The sequence below is a fragment of the Pristis pectinata genome, chromosome 24 (genome assembly GCF_009764475.1).
Source record: "Pristis pectinata isolate sPriPec2 chromosome 24, sPriPec2.1.pri, whole genome shotgun sequence".
Taxonomy (NCBI): Eukaryota; Metazoa; Chordata; class Chondrichthyes; order Rhinopristiformes; family Pristidae; genus Pristis; species Pristis pectinata.
Window position 1 is genome coordinate 12,605,461 of NC_067428.1, and position 20,645 is coordinate 12,626,105.

Sequence of the window (20,645 nt, forward strand, 5' to 3'; positions counted from 1 at the left end):
CAGAATTGTTGGATGCACCATTCCAGAGAAACATATCAGTGAAAGCATTTTATTTTTCCATAAAAGCAAACCTATTTCTACGCCTGAACTCTCTTGCATTATATATTCCAATAGGGAACAGCGAAAGGAGAGAGCCTACATTTGCCTCAAGAGAAAACCTTGGGCAAGGGAAGGGAAAGAAATATTAGTCCAAGCTTGCTGCTCTGATTACTATCCTTGCTACAAAATGATAATGTTATGAATGCATCAGAACTTGATTGCAATGCCATTTGCAAATTGCCAACTTGTACTCACTGAACTCTGTGTGCCCAAATAGGAGTAGAGGCAGTGCCTGTATATTAATGGATTTGAGAGGAATGGATAGAATTAAAAATACTGCATGGGATTAGACTGGGATAGTCAGTGGAGTTGCCATTGTCATCAAAACTGCTGCAAGAAATTAAGGAATTAGAAGCGCAATATATTGTAGCCCAAACCCTCCTATTCTGTAAAAAAAAAAGTGTACCAACCTCAAAATGAGGCAGAATTTGTTACTGGGTAATGGTTACTGTTCATTTACCCTCTTCAACCAGCCTTCTCAAATAAATTCCATAACAAATATGCTTCACACAACCCGTGTAATTTATGGGTGAAGCTGAAAGATAAGTTACCCTGCCACCACATAGCAGTGTTTTATGCTGTATCTGTCAGGTTGCACTTTACAACTTGTGACACAAGATTACTCCAGGTATTGGATGCACAATGAATTGGATATTCATTTAAATTGTGAAACACGACAGGATAAACAAAATAAAATGGACTCCAGTACAGGATTTTAAGCCCTACTCAGATCAATGGGTGATGAGGATCCATTTTCTTTAACACCCCATTCTACTAGCTGTGTTTGGATCACTGTCCCATCAGAACAGCCCTCTCCCATCAGGACCTCGCTCAAGTGGTCACATCCATTTGTTAGCCTAGAACATCACTGTTGGCAGGCTCTATGATTGTGGACAGAAGATCATTACTGTCCTCAACCAATAATGTACATGAACACATCCCAGCAGGACACTAAATAGTGATCAAATGCTGTATGTTTGGCTGATTTTTTTTTCCCCCGACACATGGCATGGAGGTCATTTACATTACTCCTACAACACCTCTAGCTGATAATGTACAGAAGGCTAGGACTGAAGTTATGGCTTTAGGGTTTTACATCTTTCCAGGTCACTAACCTACTGAATGACTGGGAAACTAAGTAACATTTTCTATGCTTCTGACTGTGTTCCAAAGACATCAGCTCACTAAAGTCTATCAATACGTACTTCTGGAGGTGGGAGTTCTGCAACTAGAGTTCCTACCATGATAGAAATGTAGGCATTATCCCATTAAGAAATAAAATTTATATCATGACTTTTACAGCCTCAGGATATTCCAAAGCATGAAAAGTCAGTAATCAAACAGCTATAAATGTCAGTAAACAACTCCTTTCTCTAGAGGAGCAAAAAGACAGTGAACTATATCTCTATCCTCCTTCCTAAACCAACAAGCTTTCAAAAATTAAATTAAGTTTAAGGAGCCTCAATTTACCTTGTCTATGTAGTTTATTCATTTGCAATGATGCACTGCACTGATTTCCAGTCATTCACCAGAGATTATCAAGGTACAATTTCATTTTAACATACTGCTTTAACATAGGATTGACAAAATGAAACTGAGAGAAATGCACCAGTTGTGGGAGGGAATTCCAGTACTTGTAGTCTAGACAGCCGCATATGTATGATACATAAAATACAAAAGATTTATGCAAGAGTGGGCCATTCAATCAGATTGTGGCTGATCTTTTACTTCAGTACCACTTTCCCACACTAACCCCATATTCCTTGACTCCCTTAATATTTAAAATTCTGTTATTCTTTGCCTTGATTACATTAGCAGCCAAACCTCCACACCCCTCATAAAAATTCTAAAGATTCACTACTCCTACAGTTCTCAACTCTTCGTAAATGTCCAGTTTCCCATTTTAAGACTGTAACCCCTGATTCTGGACAATTCAGCCAGAGGAAACAGCAACACTGCATCACCATGTCAAACCACTTTAAAAAAAATTTTGAACATACAAAATTTTGGTCCCAGTCTGCCTAACCTCTCCTTGTACAATAAACCAATCATCCCAGAAAAAAAATACTGAGCGGGTATGTTTATTGTATGTCCTACCTCAAGGAAATCAGACCTGCATACAATATTCCAGATGCAGTCTCATGATGGCTGTACCTAACTGGAGCAATACATCTCTACATTTGTACTCAAATCCTCTTGCAATAAAAGATCAAAATACTGTTTGCCTCTGTTATTGCTTGGTAAACCTCCAAGTTAACAATATCTGCCAATGAGCCAGTAATAAAAATTTAGATTGCATAGAAGACCAGAATTGAAGCAGCACTGAGATTTTGGAGAATTGCAAGGCTGGAGAAGAGTCAATGGAGCACATGAAGACGTATGCAAATTTTAAAATCAGAACATTGAGGATCAGTGAGCACACGGGTGCTTAGAAATTGAGATGTGTTGTGAATTTAGATTTAGACCATGATTTGGGGAGAAAGATTGGCCAGGGAAGTATTGTAGCAGTTGCAGTATTGTGGTAGTAAGGAGATGGAAGTAGACAGTCTTGGAGATACAGTAAATATGAGATCAGAAGCCATGAAATATAGATCCAAGGCCTAGCAATAACCATAGGGTACAACTGGTCAATTTTACAAACACATTTAAACTTAAGTTTCTTTCTGAAAGATTAAGCTCCAGAAACACAGAACCTTAGACATTGTTTTCTTACTGGCTAACTTGAAGCTTTTTAAACCATTTTGTTGAAAATTTAATATCTTTACATGAAACCATAATATAAAGTAAACTAAACACTTACCATACAGTAAACCCAATTAAGCAATGATGTTTCTTGACACCAATCACTTTTTAAATAACTTGACATCCAAAATAAAATTCTAATGTTAAATATTAAAATGTTGCAAGTTACTGCAGTATTTCAATCAAACAGCTGCTCTAAGACATCAAAATGCAACACATTTTCTAACTTTGTTGTTTTGGAAAATGACAAAACAGAAAATATGACTAGTTTACCAGTGCCTTGCTGCAGAATCAGCAATGAGGTAGCGCCTGGCAAGGCTAATAATAATCTGGAAATTTTGTGCATTAGAGACATAAATGGGAATTGCTAAATAGCCTAATTGCTGCAACAGTTTAAAATGTATAAGCAGCAGTGTCTTCAACTCTCTCAATTTGATGCATCATATATTTTAAACCTTCTATTCTGGGCTCTGCCTTTTGATTTGTTGTTTTTGGAGTGTTGTTTGTTGCTCAGTGCTTGTCATTGACAAAGGGGATTTTAAAGCCAAGTGCTGGCACACTGAGCGTGTAGGTCAACGGGGTGAGAGAGAGAGATAGGCGGGCAGTGGAGTTTTAAATGAACTGCATGGCTTGGGAAAAAAAAGTGGAATTTGCAGTTAAGTAGGGCACGCAGTCAATGCTATGAAGGTAGAAGGATGAAGTTGTGATAATGGATTGTTTTTTTAAGAAAGTTAAAACTCATTTCAGAGCCGGACTGAACATGATGCATGATGAATGAATACCATGTGGTTCAGCACAAGCAAGGAACCCAAGGTGGGGTGGGAACTGGGGGTAAATTGAAAGTGGCATAGAGTAAGAGTTGATGCAAAAGAGGCAGATGCTATTTATTAGCTTAGTGATACTTAATTGGATCAATCTTGTTGAGAGGTTGATAACATATCACTGAAGAAAACAGGTAGCAAAATATAGCTGTGGATTACCACGAATCACATGATAAATACTCTAGGTCTGCAGATAGGGCCATGAGACAGAAAGACAACTTTCATCCATGGGTAATTCCAGAGTTTACTGCATTAGGCTGGATATGCACAGAGAATGGTGCTAGGGAGTGTTTGTTCCATGGAACTCCATGGCAAAGATTGAGGAAGAGAATTTGGTGTGGGGCATCTATGCTGAAATCCACAGATATGGTAAATTGCGATAAACTTGCTTATCTGTCTAATTGTGGCAGATTTTTGTGGATACTGAACATCTGAAAACAAAGTTTAAAAATAGCAAGTCAGAGAGCATCTGTGAAGAGAGAAACAGAAGTAATTGAAAATCCCAATAGATCAGGCAGTATCAGTGGAGAAAGAAAAATACATATGGATAAACAGTAGCAGAACTAGCTAATTCCCATACAGTTACTTTAAATAAAGATTGACAAAGCTCATACCAAAATGATAGACACAATATTTTGTGTTTCAGATATGTTATTCCATTCAGGAGGCATGTCACTTTAATGGCATAGAGTATAATTAGTGTAGGTGGATCTGCTGTTTCACTGTTTTGTGAGGGATCTCAGTAAATTGAAAATATTTCCACCTTTCACACTGCAGAAAATCTACCTAGCATCAATTCACTGGCTCTAGAGAAACACAAAGAAAAGCACAATGCCTGAAGTGTAATGCAGCAGTCAGTCCAATTTTGTGCAATATCGCTCTGGAATGTTTGCACCAAAGTACAAAACACTAAGTCTTACCTTCTGGCCATGCTGAAGACATAGGGTTATAGCACATCCTTCTTCACTTTCTGTGATCTCAGAGCTGCGTACATGTTTACTAAATTTTGGAAGACTTATGTTGGGTCTGCAGTCAGGGTTAAACATGTTAGCTGAAGCAATCATCAGAAAGGCATTTGTCACTGGTCCTAAAAATAAATACAATGAGTTGTTAGAAAATGGATAGTACTTAAGATACGGCATTGCAAATCCATTCGCTATTTATCCTTGGTTTGGATCAAACCAGTAGATAGAATAAAGTATCATTAATTTCCAAAAAAATACATCTATATTAAAAGAAATCAGATCACAATTCATTTCTCAATAAATGCAACTCCCTGACTTTTGCCCAAATGCAAATTACAATTCTTTCTCATTAGCATCATTAATACTGTTAAATAAAAACATTTCCCCAATTCAGGGAGCCAGCATCAATACGAGGGACTCCCAGAATAAGTATGATAAAGAGAAGAGAGCGAAAACATGATAGCGAGAGCAAGAGCAATTACATCAAAATTAAGAGTCTTTTTAGGAGTTCAAAATAAATTCATCCTTGCATGGAATATTACATAATTATTTCAGTTTGGTATTATCACCTACGTGTTAAACAATCTTCTAACACTGAAGAGAGAAATCTGAGCTTTTAAAAAAAAAATTACTACAAATACTGGAAATGCACATCTGTCGGCATCTGAAAGAAAAATTATCATGTTTCAGGAAGAGATTGTCTTTTGCATGAAACCTACATTTGTGGATATAGTTTTCTGAGTTAATTATTAAGAACAAAGCAGTTTGATTATGTTTAATTATTGATGAAAGTCAGATATTTTAAGACAAAAACTATTTCAGTTTTTTTAAAACATTTTAGTAGTCTCCAAAACTCTGTTAAATAAATGAGCTTGCAACCTTAACACTTGAATATTTAATGACCTGGAAAATGCAATACTTTTTATAGTTTCCATCGTTCTGTTAGTTTTCATTCTACTTCTAAAAGTGTTCATTCTTTCTGGTTTAACTCTATATGTTCAGGCTGCCCCTTGTTACCTCATCCGTATAACTGTTCTTTTACAAGAAGCCCCTAAAAGTAAGTGGTAAATCACTTTTCAAAATTCATTCAAGTCATGGGATGTGGACATGGCAGATTAGGGAAGCCTTTATGGTGCATCACTAATTGCCTTTGAACTCAACGGGTTGCATGACTATTTCAAAGGGTGGTTAAGAGCCAAGCACATTGGTGGGTCTGGAATCACACCAGTAATTGTTTGCAGGATTCCCTCTAAACCAATCATCCAGTAGTTTCACGGTTAGCACTATTTAAATATTTGAGTTTAAGCTCCTCAGCTGTGGGATCCGACCTCAAGTTTCTGAATCAATAAATCCAAGATAAAAGATCCAAACTGGGACCTTTAGTGCAAAGTCAACTTAATCCATGATTTAACTGAATATATTTGTTGTATGTTGAACTCAATCAACCCTGGTGATAATTAGCATGAAGTCTAGGAAACCATAATGATGACAAAAATGAAAGGACAACCTAATGTTATCTACAAAACTATTAGCAATCCTGTTGTTTATAATATAATAAGTAACATCAAATTGTTGCATTCCCATATAAATTTTGTTGATGGAGAAAAAGACAGGAGGAAGCTACTTGACCTATCCTATTAGACCAAAACAACCTATAACAAATGCTGGCTTTTCCCAGATATCCGTTGGAGCACAGTGGTATCAGACACTCATGTAAGCAGTCCAGGCATTTTCCATTTAGTATGTACCTTAGTTGGAAGCTGAAATAGATTAACCACTCGGTGGATCAGCACTCATTTGAATGACTCTGCTATCATTAAAGGAGATGTAATTGGAGCCTCCTGCTACTGTTTGCAGGTTAATTGTCCATCACTATTCATGACTAGATGTGACTGGACTACAGACATTTGATCTGATCTGTCATTTGTGGAATCAGTTAGTTCCATGCTGTTATTCTATCAGCACATATAGTTCTGTATTTGTAGCTTCACTGGTTCAGTAATTCATTTTAATGTACACCCAGTGCTGCCCCCAGTATGCCCTTCTACACTCTTCATTAAACTAGGCTTGAACTCCTGGATTGATGGTAATTGTGGAGTGAGGAGTAGCTGGACCATGAGAAGCAGTGCAATACTAATCTGCTGTTGTTGATGGCAGACAGCACATTGTGCATGGCCAATTTTAAGCCTCCAGATCCATTCCAAGTCTATTCCTTTTAGGATAATGGTAATATGAAACTCAAGGACTGTCTGCCAGCCATCCCTACCAATGCTCTCATGAACAAGTGCATCTACAAATTTAGACTGGTGAGGATAAAGTCAGACAGTTACACTGGTGCTGGTTCATTCACCATCTGCCACGGACCCAGTCTGCAGTATGTGCTTCAGGACCTGGCCAGCTTGGTCAGCCGTGATGCGACTGAACCATTCTTGGTGATGGAAGTCCCCATCCAGATTGCCTTCAATGCCCTTGCTACTCTTTGTTCCTCTTCCAAGTATTAGAGTCATAGAAGCAGAGGGACATACAATACAGAATACATACAGAAACAGGTCCTTCAACCCATTGTGTCTGTGCTAGCCATCAAATACTCATCTATACTAGTCCCAATTTTCCAGCCTTCAGTGTCATGGCGTTTCAAACGCTCATCTGTACATCTTAAACATGAAAGCCCCAGTCTCCATCACCACCCACCCCTCCTCAGAAATGGGCTCTTGATGTCAACCACTCTCGGGATCAAATATTTCTTCCTCCAGTCACCTCTCAATCTTTTAACGCTTACCATAAAGGTATTACCTTATACCCCTGTGGTTAAAGGCATCTCTGCTAAGGGGAAAAGTTTCTCATTGTCTACCCCATCTCTGCCTCTCATAATTTTGTCTACCTCAATCAAGTCCTTCTTCAGCCTTCTAGTCATAGAGTCATACAGCACAGAAACAGGTCCTTCGGCCCAACTGGTCCATGCCAACCAAGATGCCCATCTAAGCAAGTCCCATTTGCCCATGTTTGGCTTGTATCCCTCTAACAACATTGAAAAGACACTCGGACAGATGCATGGATAGGTTTAATGCACCTGCCTCAACCACTTCCTCTGGCAGCTCATTTTATATATAGGTTACCCTCTGGGTGACAAAGCTGCCCCTCAGGTTCCTATTAAATCTCTCCCCTCTCACATTAAACCTACGTCCTCTAGTTCTTGATTCCTCAACCCTGGGCAAAAGACTGTGCATTCACCCTATTCACACACCTCTAAGACCACCTCTCATCTTCCTACAAAGATAAGGGATTGAGTTATAGAGGGAGGTTGAGCAGGATAGGACTTTATTCACTCAAATGAATAAAGTCCTATCCTGCTCAATCTCCCTCTATAACTCAATCCCTTGAGTCCAAAGAAAACAAACCCAGCCTATCCTGTCTCTCCGTATAGATGAAATGTTCAACCTGGGGCAACATCCTGGTGAACCTTCTCTGCATTCTCCAGTGCAATTCTATAGTGTGACGACCAGAACAACACACAGTATATAGCTGTACCATGACCTCCCTGCTCTTATGTTATGCCCTGGGCAATGAAGTCAAGTATTCCTTGTGCCTTCTTACTCACCTTGGACATGCACAGCAAGTCCCACTATTCCCCACTATTTCCTGGGGTCACTTTAGATTTTTCAGATTAAATTACATCTGTTGTTTCTCTGCCCATTTTACCAACTGATCAATATGATTCTGTAGCTGAAGATTAACTGCCTCTTATCAACAATACCACCATTTTGTATCATCTGCAGATTCACAAAATATATACATTAATGATCTAGATGAAAATACATCAAACATTATGGACCCCAACACTGCCCCCTGTGGAACACCATTTCCACTTGTAAAAACAATCTCTAACCATCACCTTCTGGCTCCTATCACCAAGCTAATTTTGGATCCAATTTGCCAAATTGCCCTGGATCCTAAAAGCTCATCTTTTCAACAAGTCTCCAGTGTAGCATCTTGTCTAAGGGTTTACTAGAGTCCACATAGATTACATTAAAATTACTACCGTAATTGACACATTTAATCACTACCTTGAGAAATTCAATCAAATTAGTCAAAGGATTTCCCCTTAAAGCATGATCACACTTGACTGATCCCTGCTTCCAAGTGCAGATTAAATCTGTTGCTCAGAACTTTTTTGTTTAAAAAAAAACAATTTTTTTAAATCACTGATATTGGACCCACTGGTTTGTAATTACCTGGCTTAACCCTGCTGCCTTTCTTGAATAAAGGGACCACATTCCCTCAAGTTTGAAGATTTCTGTCAGAGCCCCAGTAATTTCCTCCTTTGCCTCCCATAACAGTCTGGGATATGTCTCATCAGGCCCTGGGAATTTATCCACCTTTAAGCCTGCTGAGATATTAGATATCTCCATTTTGATGGAAAATTTGTTCTAGAATTTCACCATCAGGTTTCTCTGTTCATCTTTGACCTGACCCACAAGACTTCATAGGGTCTAGAGTTAATGTTGAGAATTCCAGAGCCATTCCCTCCAATGTGTATCCTGATGATGCCCCCATCTCTTGAAGCCTCTCTTGACAGTGGGACGCTTGTACCCCGAGATTGTTTCGGAGGAGTCTACGACACTGGCTGTAACATCTGATTTTGTTTATTGTAATGTTATCAGACCATTGCTCAACTAATCTGTGCAACAGCTGTTTTAATTTGGACATTAGTCCCCAATTGCTGTTGAGCATTCAGCAAGGTTCATTTGATTGGGATTGATCTTTCTGCATTTAAATCCATTGCCTAGGTTGATGCCAGGCAGTCTATCCACTTTCCATCTTTTTGGTTAAGTTTTTCCTCATTGTTGCTGAAGGGAACCACCCGAGTTCAACAGTAGAGATAGAAGCAATTCCACAGACTTCTGCAGAGCCAGATTTTCACAGGCTTACTGAGTGACACTGACACCACAGTATCTGCCATTGTGCTCTGTTGCTGGAATCTACATGGAGAACAGCAGTGGAGTTACTCTTGCTGAGAAATTGCTTCTTCAATCCTATGCCTGACCTAACCGAATGACTTACTGGGTCATTTCAGAGAGCAATTCAGAGTCAATCACATTGCTGTGAATCTGGATAGCAATAATCTAAAATATAATAAAATATAAATTTGGATGTAGCCTTTTGCATATTAATACACCCTTTTCAAAAGCAGCAAAATGAGCAAACTGTTAAGCTGTTTTATACACGAATAAACTAACATTTATTTATCCTTGCCTTTTGCATCTGGAAGTCTGCCCTAGCAGTTTCCTGTATAAAAATAGGACTGACAAAGCTGGCTTCCCTTCTGACTTACAGCGGACCACATTCACCACCAGGGAAGAGGGCCCCCGTCAAACAACGCCTGCTCATTTTCTTCCCAATGAAGCAGCCTAACACCTTGCTTTTTGAGAAATAATTTCAATGTATAGACTTTACCATCCTACCCATATATTTTTACAATGCATTTTAAATAATGCTTGTGAAAATATTTTGTTTTTAAAGCAAACTTCTTCCCACCACCCGGCCCCCACCAAACTTCTTCAGCAAACAAAAATCCAAGAAGCTTTTGAGATTTCACATGAATCTAAAATGATCCTAGAATTGAGCAGTTGTTTGGTGATCACTGTAGACAGGTAATTTGCAAAATAAAAATCTAAATCAATACTTGAACTATTAATTTAATGCAATAATCTCAAATATAATCCCTCATGAGACTGGTGACACAGCATGGGGAAGTGTAAGCTTACAAATGACATAACTGTTATGCTCTGCATCTTGATATTATTTACATAATTTTGAACAGTACAGGTGAAATTTAGACTTTTAAGGAATGCAGAATCTGCTTCAAGGATTCTGGTATCTAAGGAATACTTAAAATTTCTAAATAAAATTTCCAAAAAAACTTGATGTTATGAATACTGATGTGTATAGATTAGGCACTCAATTGCCTCACCAGCTGAGTTAGAGGAGGCACTTTAGTCTGATTTTTTTTTTAAATGCCATTTGTTTCTCTCTCACCATTTTCTACATCTCAACATCTGGTACACAGCATGCACATGAGCAGTTAACACCACTAAATGCTGATTCAAATCAGATCAAAAGGACTCTTGAAAAAAATTTCAATTCCATGAACTTGAGATCTGATGAGAGAACAGTGCACTAAAAGGTTAATCATTTCTTCCTTCACAAATGCTACTTGACCCAAGTATTTTCAGGATTTTATATTTTCACTTCACATTTCCATCATCTGCAGTGTTTTGCTCCTGTATTATTTTGGTTTCTTCAGGTTCTTGACCAAAGTAACATGAAATGTCATAAATACTTAAACAGTAGAGTCTGAATAGATTAAATGATCTTACCATGGGCCATGTTTATTACTGAACTCAACACACTGGGTTAGGGACAAGACTCGCCAAATCTCCTGTGTGATTGTTAGAAAATGTGTTGATCCCAAGCATATACTAGTTTAGCTGTGAAGACCTTCCTCACAGTAAAATGATGAGTGGACATTTGGAGAATGATATGTATAGGTAGCTAAAGAAAATAAGAGAAATCTGGCAAAAAATTGCTCCTGGTTTCTGTTCATATTTAAAAACTTTCTTTTTATTCTGTGATGACATAAACTTTAATTATTCAGAGACACAAAAATTACATGATCAGTTGCCATGTTTATAGGATGTTAACCTTTTAGATGTAGAAACCCTGGGAATGATTCATTGGGATGTGTCAAATGTAAATGCAACTCGATGTGCTAGCCCTGGAGAGGATCCAAAGGAAGTTCACAAGAATGATCTCAGGAATGAAAGGCTTAACCTGAGTGTTTGACATTTCTGGGCCTGTATTCAGTGTTCAGGAGGAATGAAGGGGGATCTCACTGAAACCTACTGGATACTGAGTGGCCTGGATAGAGTGGATGTAGAGGATGCGTCCATTAATAGGAGAGTCTAGGATCCAAGGGCACAGCCTCAGAATAAAGTTCCTTTAAAACTTAGATGAGGAGGAATTTCTTAGCCAGAGGGTGTTGAATCTGTGGAATTCATTGCCACAGAGGGCTGAGAGGCCAAGTCATTGGGTGTATTTAAGGCAGAGGTCGATAGATTCTTGATTAGTACGAGGGTTAAGGGTTACGAGGAGAAGGTGGGAGAATGGGGTTGGGGGAAAAAAAAATCAGCTATAATTGAATGGCAGAGCAGACTTGATGGGCTGAATGGCCTAATTGTGCTCCTATATCTTATGGTCAATGAATTTAAAGGGCCCCCCCTCCTCAATGCAGGATGTGGAGCTGGGGGGGGGGGGGGGGGGGGGAAGAGGTTAGGTGTTAAAAAAATGTGGAGAGGAAATTGGATTTTCATTCAAACCAATCCTGGGAATGCAGATCCATCCTTTAACCATTCTGTGAACCATGCAAACCTTGGTGTTGAGTCGGTTACTGCTCATTGTGAAAGCATTAGGGTTAGTCATAACCATGCATCCACGGAAGATCAAAAGCAGCTTCACTGGAGTCAAGCCCTCAATTTCCTGTTCGGAGAGGTGATCATAAACGTTCTGTATTAGTTGGTAATTCCTATTGAGATGTGGTTGAAGACTTGCCTCTGTAAATTAAAAGGGATGATCAGGCACAGTGAGGGTCGATCTGATTGAGTAAGTGATAATGAGCCCATGAGAGACAATACAGCATTGACTGACCACAGCAAAAAATGTGGATCAACGGGGATTTATTACACAGACTGAAATTAAGTTAAAGCAGGGCAAGAGCTTCCACAACTTCTGCTGTACGTGCAAATGTTTTCAAATGATGAAATTATTGATCATTGTGTCTCATGGATGACTGGGGATATAGTGTGAGGAAGTTTAAACTTGCAATAACATGCCTTTGTTGTGCCCCCACTCCTTGCTTTTATATACATGATCCTGGATGGTAGAGGTGAACTTTTGATTCTAAGGGAAGCACAATTTGAGCAACTGCTTGCTACCGGTTAAATATCAAATACCTAAAACATCCAATGCCACAATTAACTCCTGCACCAATAAAAAGCAGACTAAAATATGGAAGATTAATGGTATCAGAATATCTTGCATCAGAAATTTAACATGTTCATGCAGAAAAAAATTACAAATCTCCATCAGTTACTCTTACTTCATATCTCTTCTAAAGTGACTTCCTTAACCAGAGGACTAGTAGGTTAGTAGTAGTGCTAGTGCAGTCTCAGACCTAAGCCAAAAAAATCTTATTGGCCTCCTATTCCCAGATATAGTCATGCAAGCCTTAGCATAACTGAATGACTGACTGAAATTTTCAGAAGTTCTCTACTGTCCTAAAGAGAAAATCCCCAATTGAACTATATGTTAAGAATGAATTTTCCCCTATGCAACAAAATCAGGCTGTAATGAGTTTAATCCATCACACTCCCTGGTTAACTTTGAATAAAGGCATCAAAGGCACTTCGGAATTTGCCTTTTTTTTAAGTTAGTGGTCTGGTGGCCTGATCCAAAGTTGACAGCAGCTAAGAACTGAAGATGCAAACCAGCAAATTTAGAAAATCCTAAAAGGATTCCAAATGATGAAGAAAAATATATGCATCAAGGAAACAAACATGAGCAAGTGAAGATAATCGCACCAGCACATGCATTTCTCCTTTTCATAAAAATCTATTCCCAGCCATCCTTGCATTGCTTTATCTTCACAGTTAAAGTGCATACAATTTTTAGTCCAGAGTGGCTTTAAGTCTGAGGATACCAAGGGATATCTTGATATCAAATAGGATACCAAGAATTTGAACTGACTGATTTAATCAAAAAGAGTGGCTAAGGAGGGAAATGTAATTAGCAGCAAGGTTAAAGAGTTTAGGGCTGTATCCAAAATAATTTCCTTCACTCTTCCTAAATGGGGGAACGTGTGGCTAATCCAAGTTTATAGCCTGACACCGGTGAGGGAGTGGGTCATCAGAACTAATTTTATCCAGATGAACCTAGCACAATCAGTGGTCCACCTGGTTGGTACTCCAGCAACCACCAAATAAAATCATTCCCTCTCTACTGCCGCACAGTTGCTGCAGTGTGTACGGAATAAAAATGCACTGCAGTTACTTACAACAGCTACTGACAGCATCGTCCAAACACGCTACCACTGCCATCAAGAAGAACAAGGCAAGAAGGTGCATGGCAACATCCCTCCAAGTCACACATCATCCTGACTTGGAAATATACCACTTGCCTTCATTGTTGTGTTTAAATGCTGGAACTCCCTGAACTAAATGCAGTAAGGGAGTACCTTCGCCAGAATGACTACAGTAGTTCATGAATATAGCTCACCACCATTTCTCAACGGCAATTAGGAATAGACAATAAATGGCCTTGTTAAGTGATGCCCAGATCCCAAAAATGAATTGAAAACATTTCAAATAACTAAGAAAATGAAATGAGTGAAATGACTTATGTTATCCACACCATAAAAATGACAATGAAAATGTGACTGTTTCTATACTTTACGAACAGAGAATATGTCAATTTGGAGGGATAATTTATTGGCATTGTAAGTGCTAGGAAACTGCTTAAAGTTTGGAATCAGGATTCATAGTATCGGTCTGATTTTAAACAAAGTCTGTGGCCTAGAATATCCTTGGGTCATAGCAATTTCCTCCTTTTTTCTCAAGTGTCTGTTGCAATTCTGTCAACTACAATATGAGGTCAAAGATCTGGGAAACATGTTAGGAACTGCTACCAGTTCAAACCAAAGATATTCTATAATTGTTATGATATTACAAGTCATTTCTTAAAATATTGAATAAATAATAATGGAACAGAATCACCCATTCTCACTGGAAATAAAACTGGTCACAACAGAGTTCATGCACAGATTGCTTTACCATACCATCAATAATCACTCCATTAAAATGTCAGCAGTGACCCGACCGTAATATACTGTTAACAATATAACATTTAAAGCTTGGTAAATGAGACATCCAGCCAGGAACAAGAATGTTTCATTAAGTCCAAAGTGAACTTAACTTGCAAATGTCAAGGTAAATATGTCTTCATACTAATTTGATTTCTGACATCTTCCAAAGGTGCATTTGTGGATTTATTTTCTTAAATAAAAAACAGAAAATACTGCAAAAACTTAAATTGGTCAGGCAGCATCTACATAGAGAAAAACAAGGGTTAACATCTCAGGTCAATGACTTTTCACAAACTTATTTCCTTGCTTGACAGAACTTTCAAATAAAATTATTCCTTGCTGTGAACAGATCAGTGTCATTTACCCATCCTCAAGGAGGCAATGACTTTTTTTTAGTTCAGGTCTCACTGGTGGGTCTCAAAGACTTTGTTTCTTTTGTGTCCAACTTTGGTAAAAATCAGTTCACAAACAGTTGTTTAATTTCAAACAAACCTCAGTTAAGTGGACATTTGTCATGCAAGAGCCATGATAATGTCAAAAGACTTGGTATTCTTATAAAACTTCACTGCTGCTCTTCATTTGAGATGTTGTAATGAGCTGCGTGGTACCAGAATTAAGGCGGGGCAAAAGGATTTATGAAAGAGTCAAGAATTTGTGAGCGCAATGCCCTGAGATTGCAATCCAGGATGACATTTCGGAACTGTAATAGAGACTGGGAGGTGGGTGGGCAATGGCACCATTGAAGATGGTGTCTTTTAAATTATACAACAAGCTAAGATTCTGTCTGCCTAATAAGTCAATAACCTGGACTGGGAATTTGTCTTGCTGGTGACAATTATCCCTCAATAAACACCATTAAAACAGATCATCTGATCACGTACCTCTTTTTCATTGGGCTTTGTTGAGGCAAATTACGTACAACACTAAATACATTGGCAGCAAACACTTTGGGATGTCCCGAGGATCTGACATTCTCAATAAAACAGGCTCTAGTTCCTTATTGCAAAAGCAAACTGTACTGGAATATCACAGAGTGATGCATTATATTGGGGAATTAATTTCCTGAATATTAAACTGCTTTTCTGAATTCAGTTCGAACCAATTTAGATTCATAGTCCAGAATTATCTATACAAATAGAACGTGCCTGGATGCTTTAAATAGCCTGTGACTTTCTGTAAGCTTGCTGCTTCATCCAATTCTGCTACAATAATGTGCAACAGCTCAGTGTTGTGAGCTTACAAGCAGCATCTCTCAGCGCCCTGTCAGAACGATGGAACACCTGGCACCAAATGCATGGCCGTAAAACGCAATCTCTTGTGTCAGAATTAATAATCCTTGTATGTAATGTAGCACAAATGACAGGCTATTTCCAATCTGTGCTGGAGAAAGTGAAAGGATGAGGTTACTTGAGACATTTCTTACAATGCTCTTCCACAAATCTTGAAAATTATTAACAAACCAATGCATCAGAAATAACAGTTTACTACTGGTAAGTCCAATTTCCTCTGTAAAAATTTCAGCTTCTGCTGAGTTAGTAGTCCAGAGGCACCTGCAACAATGCAGTTAATCAAAATGGATCATAAAAGTTTACTCTTAATTTCTTGCATGGTAAATTCCTGAGTTTAACTTGGGCTCTCAAAAGAGACAATAAGATAGAGGAGAAAAGCAATGATATAAATTGGCAAGGATTCCTTCTCTAAACTGCTGTCTGGTAAATGCCATTGGGAATGTAAATCAACACTTCTCAGGTATTTTGATGAAAGCAGAATTAAGCTGAAAGGAAGCTCAATGTATTAGGAAACAATCTGACATTTATTAAAGTTAGAAAGACAACATACATAAATAATAGTATTAGGGAGACATTTTGCAACAATGATATCATCCCAAATATTAGTCTCAACTGAACTTTCCTTCAGCAATCCCTCAAGATCAAGGATGACTTTCATCTGGTTTTGTGGATTCTAAGGTGGCTGATGAAATCAATGTGGGAACTGCAGGCTATTCCAATAGATACGGCAGAGGGTGGCTGGCAGGCAGTTTATGAGGCGGTCTGCTCCTTCCATTACTTGCACATTGGCTCACAATTATCCTGATAGATGGTCCCAAGGTTGTCAGTACCATCCTGAATGTTTCTTCTCCACTTTGAATGGTCACGAGCTGGAGGTTCCCAGAAGTTAGTGGAAATATTGGATTTCCTCAAGGAGGGTTTAAGCATATCCTTGAATCTTTCCCTTTGTCCACCTGGTAACCTCTTTGCATGACAGAGTTCAGAATAAGATATCTATTTTCGGAGTCTAGTGTCAGGCATGCAAATGACACATCCTATGCCAACGTAGTGATTTAGTAGTAACTACGGCTTTCAATAATGGGAATGTTGGCCTGGGAGAGAATATTGACATTAACTCCCTTGCCCTTCCAGTAAATTTGGAGGATTTTGCAGAGATAGCATTGATGCATTTTTCCATTGCCTTGAGATGTCTGCTCCAGGTGGTCTACATCTTAGAAGTATATAGGAGACTGGGGATCACTGCTGACCAGAAGACCATGAGCTGTATGCTAGATCTGACTTCTTAATCTTTAAATACCTTTTTCTTTAATTGTTCGGTTATTCTGGTGTATTGACGGGTAATTTCATGTTTTCACTGAGGGGTGGCTTCCAAGATATGGGAAGTGTTCCATGTCTTCCACAGCCTCATCCTAACTGTTCTATCTGCCAGCCCACTGATATAATTAGTGGATCTTCCAAAGTTGAACCAGCAGTTACACTTGTAGCTGGCTTTACCATTCAGAAATTCAGCATTCCAACTGAGGTATGGATCTGAGCTAGAGTGCCAACATTCCAATTTATTGGAGGCCCTGTGACAACACTGAGTTCTCCATGCTGCTTAGTGTGGCAGGGCCCACCTGCCAAATGAATGCTCATCCTGTCCCTGCTCTATTCCACCAGGACTAATTTTGGTTTTGTCAACAATGGAAAGCGCGGAGAATGTCAGCAGAGTTTTTGTATGAACTGGAAAAGAGTTTCCCCTGCTGGCCCCAGATGAAGTGGCTGCTGATTTTGAATACATTTCCAAGTGATAAGGAGAAGACTTAACACGTTAAAGCACAGATCATGTCGGCTCTCTCCAGCAAAGGTTTGAGTTTCACTTACTTGGAGATAATCCCCCTGTGGCCAGGCCACAGACAGGAAGAACATGGACGGCTGGCTGAGGATTCACTGCTTTAACCCAGCCGGTGAACACAAGCTTTGCTGCCTCAGGGCTAGAATTTATAAAAGACTTGTTATTAAAGTTTTGGGTGATCTAAACAAATATTCAGCCATTAATGGTTCATGCCTACCACCTAAACAGCTGGGTGGCAGACCATATCCTTGCTCTGAGGGGTTCAGACTACAATGCACCTATGATAACCAGTGAGCCTGCAGACAGGGCCTCAAAGCATTTCAGGACAGAGCTACCATGAAAAGGGCCTCACCAGTCATCTGAGAGCCGACCTCCAAACAGAAGGTTGCATCCCAAAATATACTGGAAGAAAAAGAAAGGTCGGAGGGCAGGCTAAAGTTAAGGGCAGGCTAAAGTTAAGCTCAGGCAACTGGTATATAGCAGAATATCTGGCCCATTCCTCTGAAGCTATCTATGTTCGTATGCTTTCCAGTAGAATTCCACATCCTTCAAGGCACCTCTGGGTTCTGGAAGAGTGGATGATGGTGAACGATAATTCTGAAAAGGTGCCTTCCCTTTTAACCATGCATTTAGTAAGCAAAATTAGGTTATTATGGCTACTTAAAATTACATGTCTAAATAACCTTGCCCAAATACTGTTAGTTATAAAGTGCCATTCACCACCCTGACAACTATCCATAGATTTTTCATGAACTTTTAAGCAGCAACTTACAGATCTTAGAGACCATTTGCAGCCCCGTTGCCTGTAAAGGAGGCCTGTGGCATGTGAGCAGATCAAAGCAATGGACTTAGTGTACCGTGGAAGTCCCTTGATGCAACAAAACCTACATGGGGAATTTTTAAAAGTTTTGCAGGCTTTGTACAATCAAAGCTTTTAGTTTAAAATAGATTTCATCAATTTGTCCTGATGTGCAGATGTGAACTCCCAACCATCAGGGTAAGAATGGTGATGAGGATATATTTAATGGATTGGAAATTCCAGTAAATGGCACTCACTTGTCAATAGTCTTACCTGAAGCAGATGCCTAGAATGAAATTCCTCAGGTAGACCAGGTGGGGACTAACTGGTAAGGTCTAGTGGTCTTTCTAATCATAAGTGGCAAGACTCATCCACAAAATTGCTCAGGCAATCGGTTAAGCTGTGCTTGAAGATTCATCATCCCCATTTTAAAATTCCTACATCTTAAAATACATGTAAAAAACACTAGCAAACACTTTAAAATAATGTGCACACAATAGACAGATCCAAGCAAGTGCACAAGCAATGGATCAGATCAAAGCTCTGCAGTGCTAATACATCTAGACGCAAATGGTGGTGAACAATTAAACAGCTAACAGGAGGCAGTGACTCCATGAGTTTCCCTATTCTGCACAGGAATACAGGAAGCTGCAGAGAGCAGTGGATTCAGCTCAACACATCACTGGCACATTCCTCCCCACCATCGGTAGTATCTACATGAGGCAGTGCCTCAAGAGGGCAACATCTATCAAAGATCCCTATCATCCTGACCATTGCCATCTTCTCGCAGCTATCGTCGGGCAAGAGGTACAGAAGCCTAAAGTCCCACACCACAAGGTTCAAGAACAGCTACTTCCCTTCAATCATTCAGTTTTTGAACCAACTTGCACCACTCCAATCACCACCTTAGTATAGCAACACTATGGCCACTTTGCACTATAATGATAACTCCAACATCCCTCAAGAAGCTCGACACCACTCAACACATCAGCATGCTCGATTGGCACTCCATCCATTCTTTCACTTCATTACCAGAGCACAGTGGCTGCAGCTTGCATCAGTTACAAAACACACGACAGTTACTCAGCTAGCCTACTCCAACAGCACCTTCCAAACTTGCCACCTCAACCAACAAGGACAAGGGCTTCAGGCGCATGGGAAAACCATCACCTGCAGGGTCCTCTACAAGTCACACAATCCTGATGTGGAAATATATTGCTGTTCCTTCATCACCACTGGATCTAAATCCTGGAACTCCCTCCCCAATAACATTGTGAAAGTACCTTTATCAGAAAGACTTCAGTGGTTCAAGTTGGTGGTTCACCACCACATTTAACTCTTCTTCAATGACCTTCCATCACAAAATCACAAGTGGGTATGTTTACTGAAGGATGCACAAAGTAAAGCCAACATACCCACATGCAACATGACCTGGACAACATTTGGATACAAGCTGAGAGTGGCAAGTAACACATGCACCTGACAAGTGCCAAGCAATTAGCATCCAAAGAAAGGAGTATAAATACCCATGCTTTACATTATTTGGATTACCACAGATAAATCACCCACCACCAACATCCTCAGAGGTTATCATTTAACAAACATCAATCTGCATCAGCCACATTAAGAGTGAAACTACTGGAGCAGGTCCTGGCTATTCAAGAAGGAAGACATGGGCACTACCTGCAGATTCCCGAGTCGCACATCGCTCTGATATACAGCACTTCCTTCATTGTTGCTGGGTCTAAATCCTGGAACTTGCTAACCAACAGCATTATGGCAGTATCTTTACCAGAAGAGCTGCAGAGGTTGAAGAAAATGGGTCACCACCACTTTCTGAAAGGCAGTCAGGGAATGGCAATAAACACTGGCTTTGTCAGAAATGCCTACATCCCCCAACAATTAATAAACTAAACATCTCAATTAAATATTTACCCATCTTTGAGCCACTCTTCAACATTCAAAGTGAATAGTTTAACTCTTCCTTGTCAGACCTAACTGCGCAATTTCCCAAATGAACACTGGGCATCATGCTCTACTGCTGAACTCCATCAACCAATTGTCCCTATGATTTTGACATTCCTCTGTACATGGAAGGATGCCACTCTGCTGTGTCTTTCCTGAGGCCTTGTCAATTTTGAACATTCAAACATCTTACAGCAAAGCCCAGGGTTTCAAAG

At 39.4% G+C, this 20,645-nt stretch overlaps 1 protein-coding gene across 3 annotated transcripts in view; it reads right to left on the bottom strand.

Annotated features, from left to right (window-relative positions):
* Positions 1 to 20,645, bottom strand: part of wdr18 (WD repeat domain 18) — a 127,894-nt gene that overhangs the window by 12,657 nt on the left and 94,592 nt on the right. For all 3 annotated transcript variants that reach the window (XM_052037780.1, XM_052037779.1, XM_052037781.1), the window contains one exon: positions 4,583 to 4,749. In XM_052037780.1, the coding sequence (XP_051893740.1) occupies positions 4,583 to 4,749 (167 nt within the window). The remainder of the gene's footprint in view (positions 1 to 4,582; positions 4,750 to 20,645) is intronic.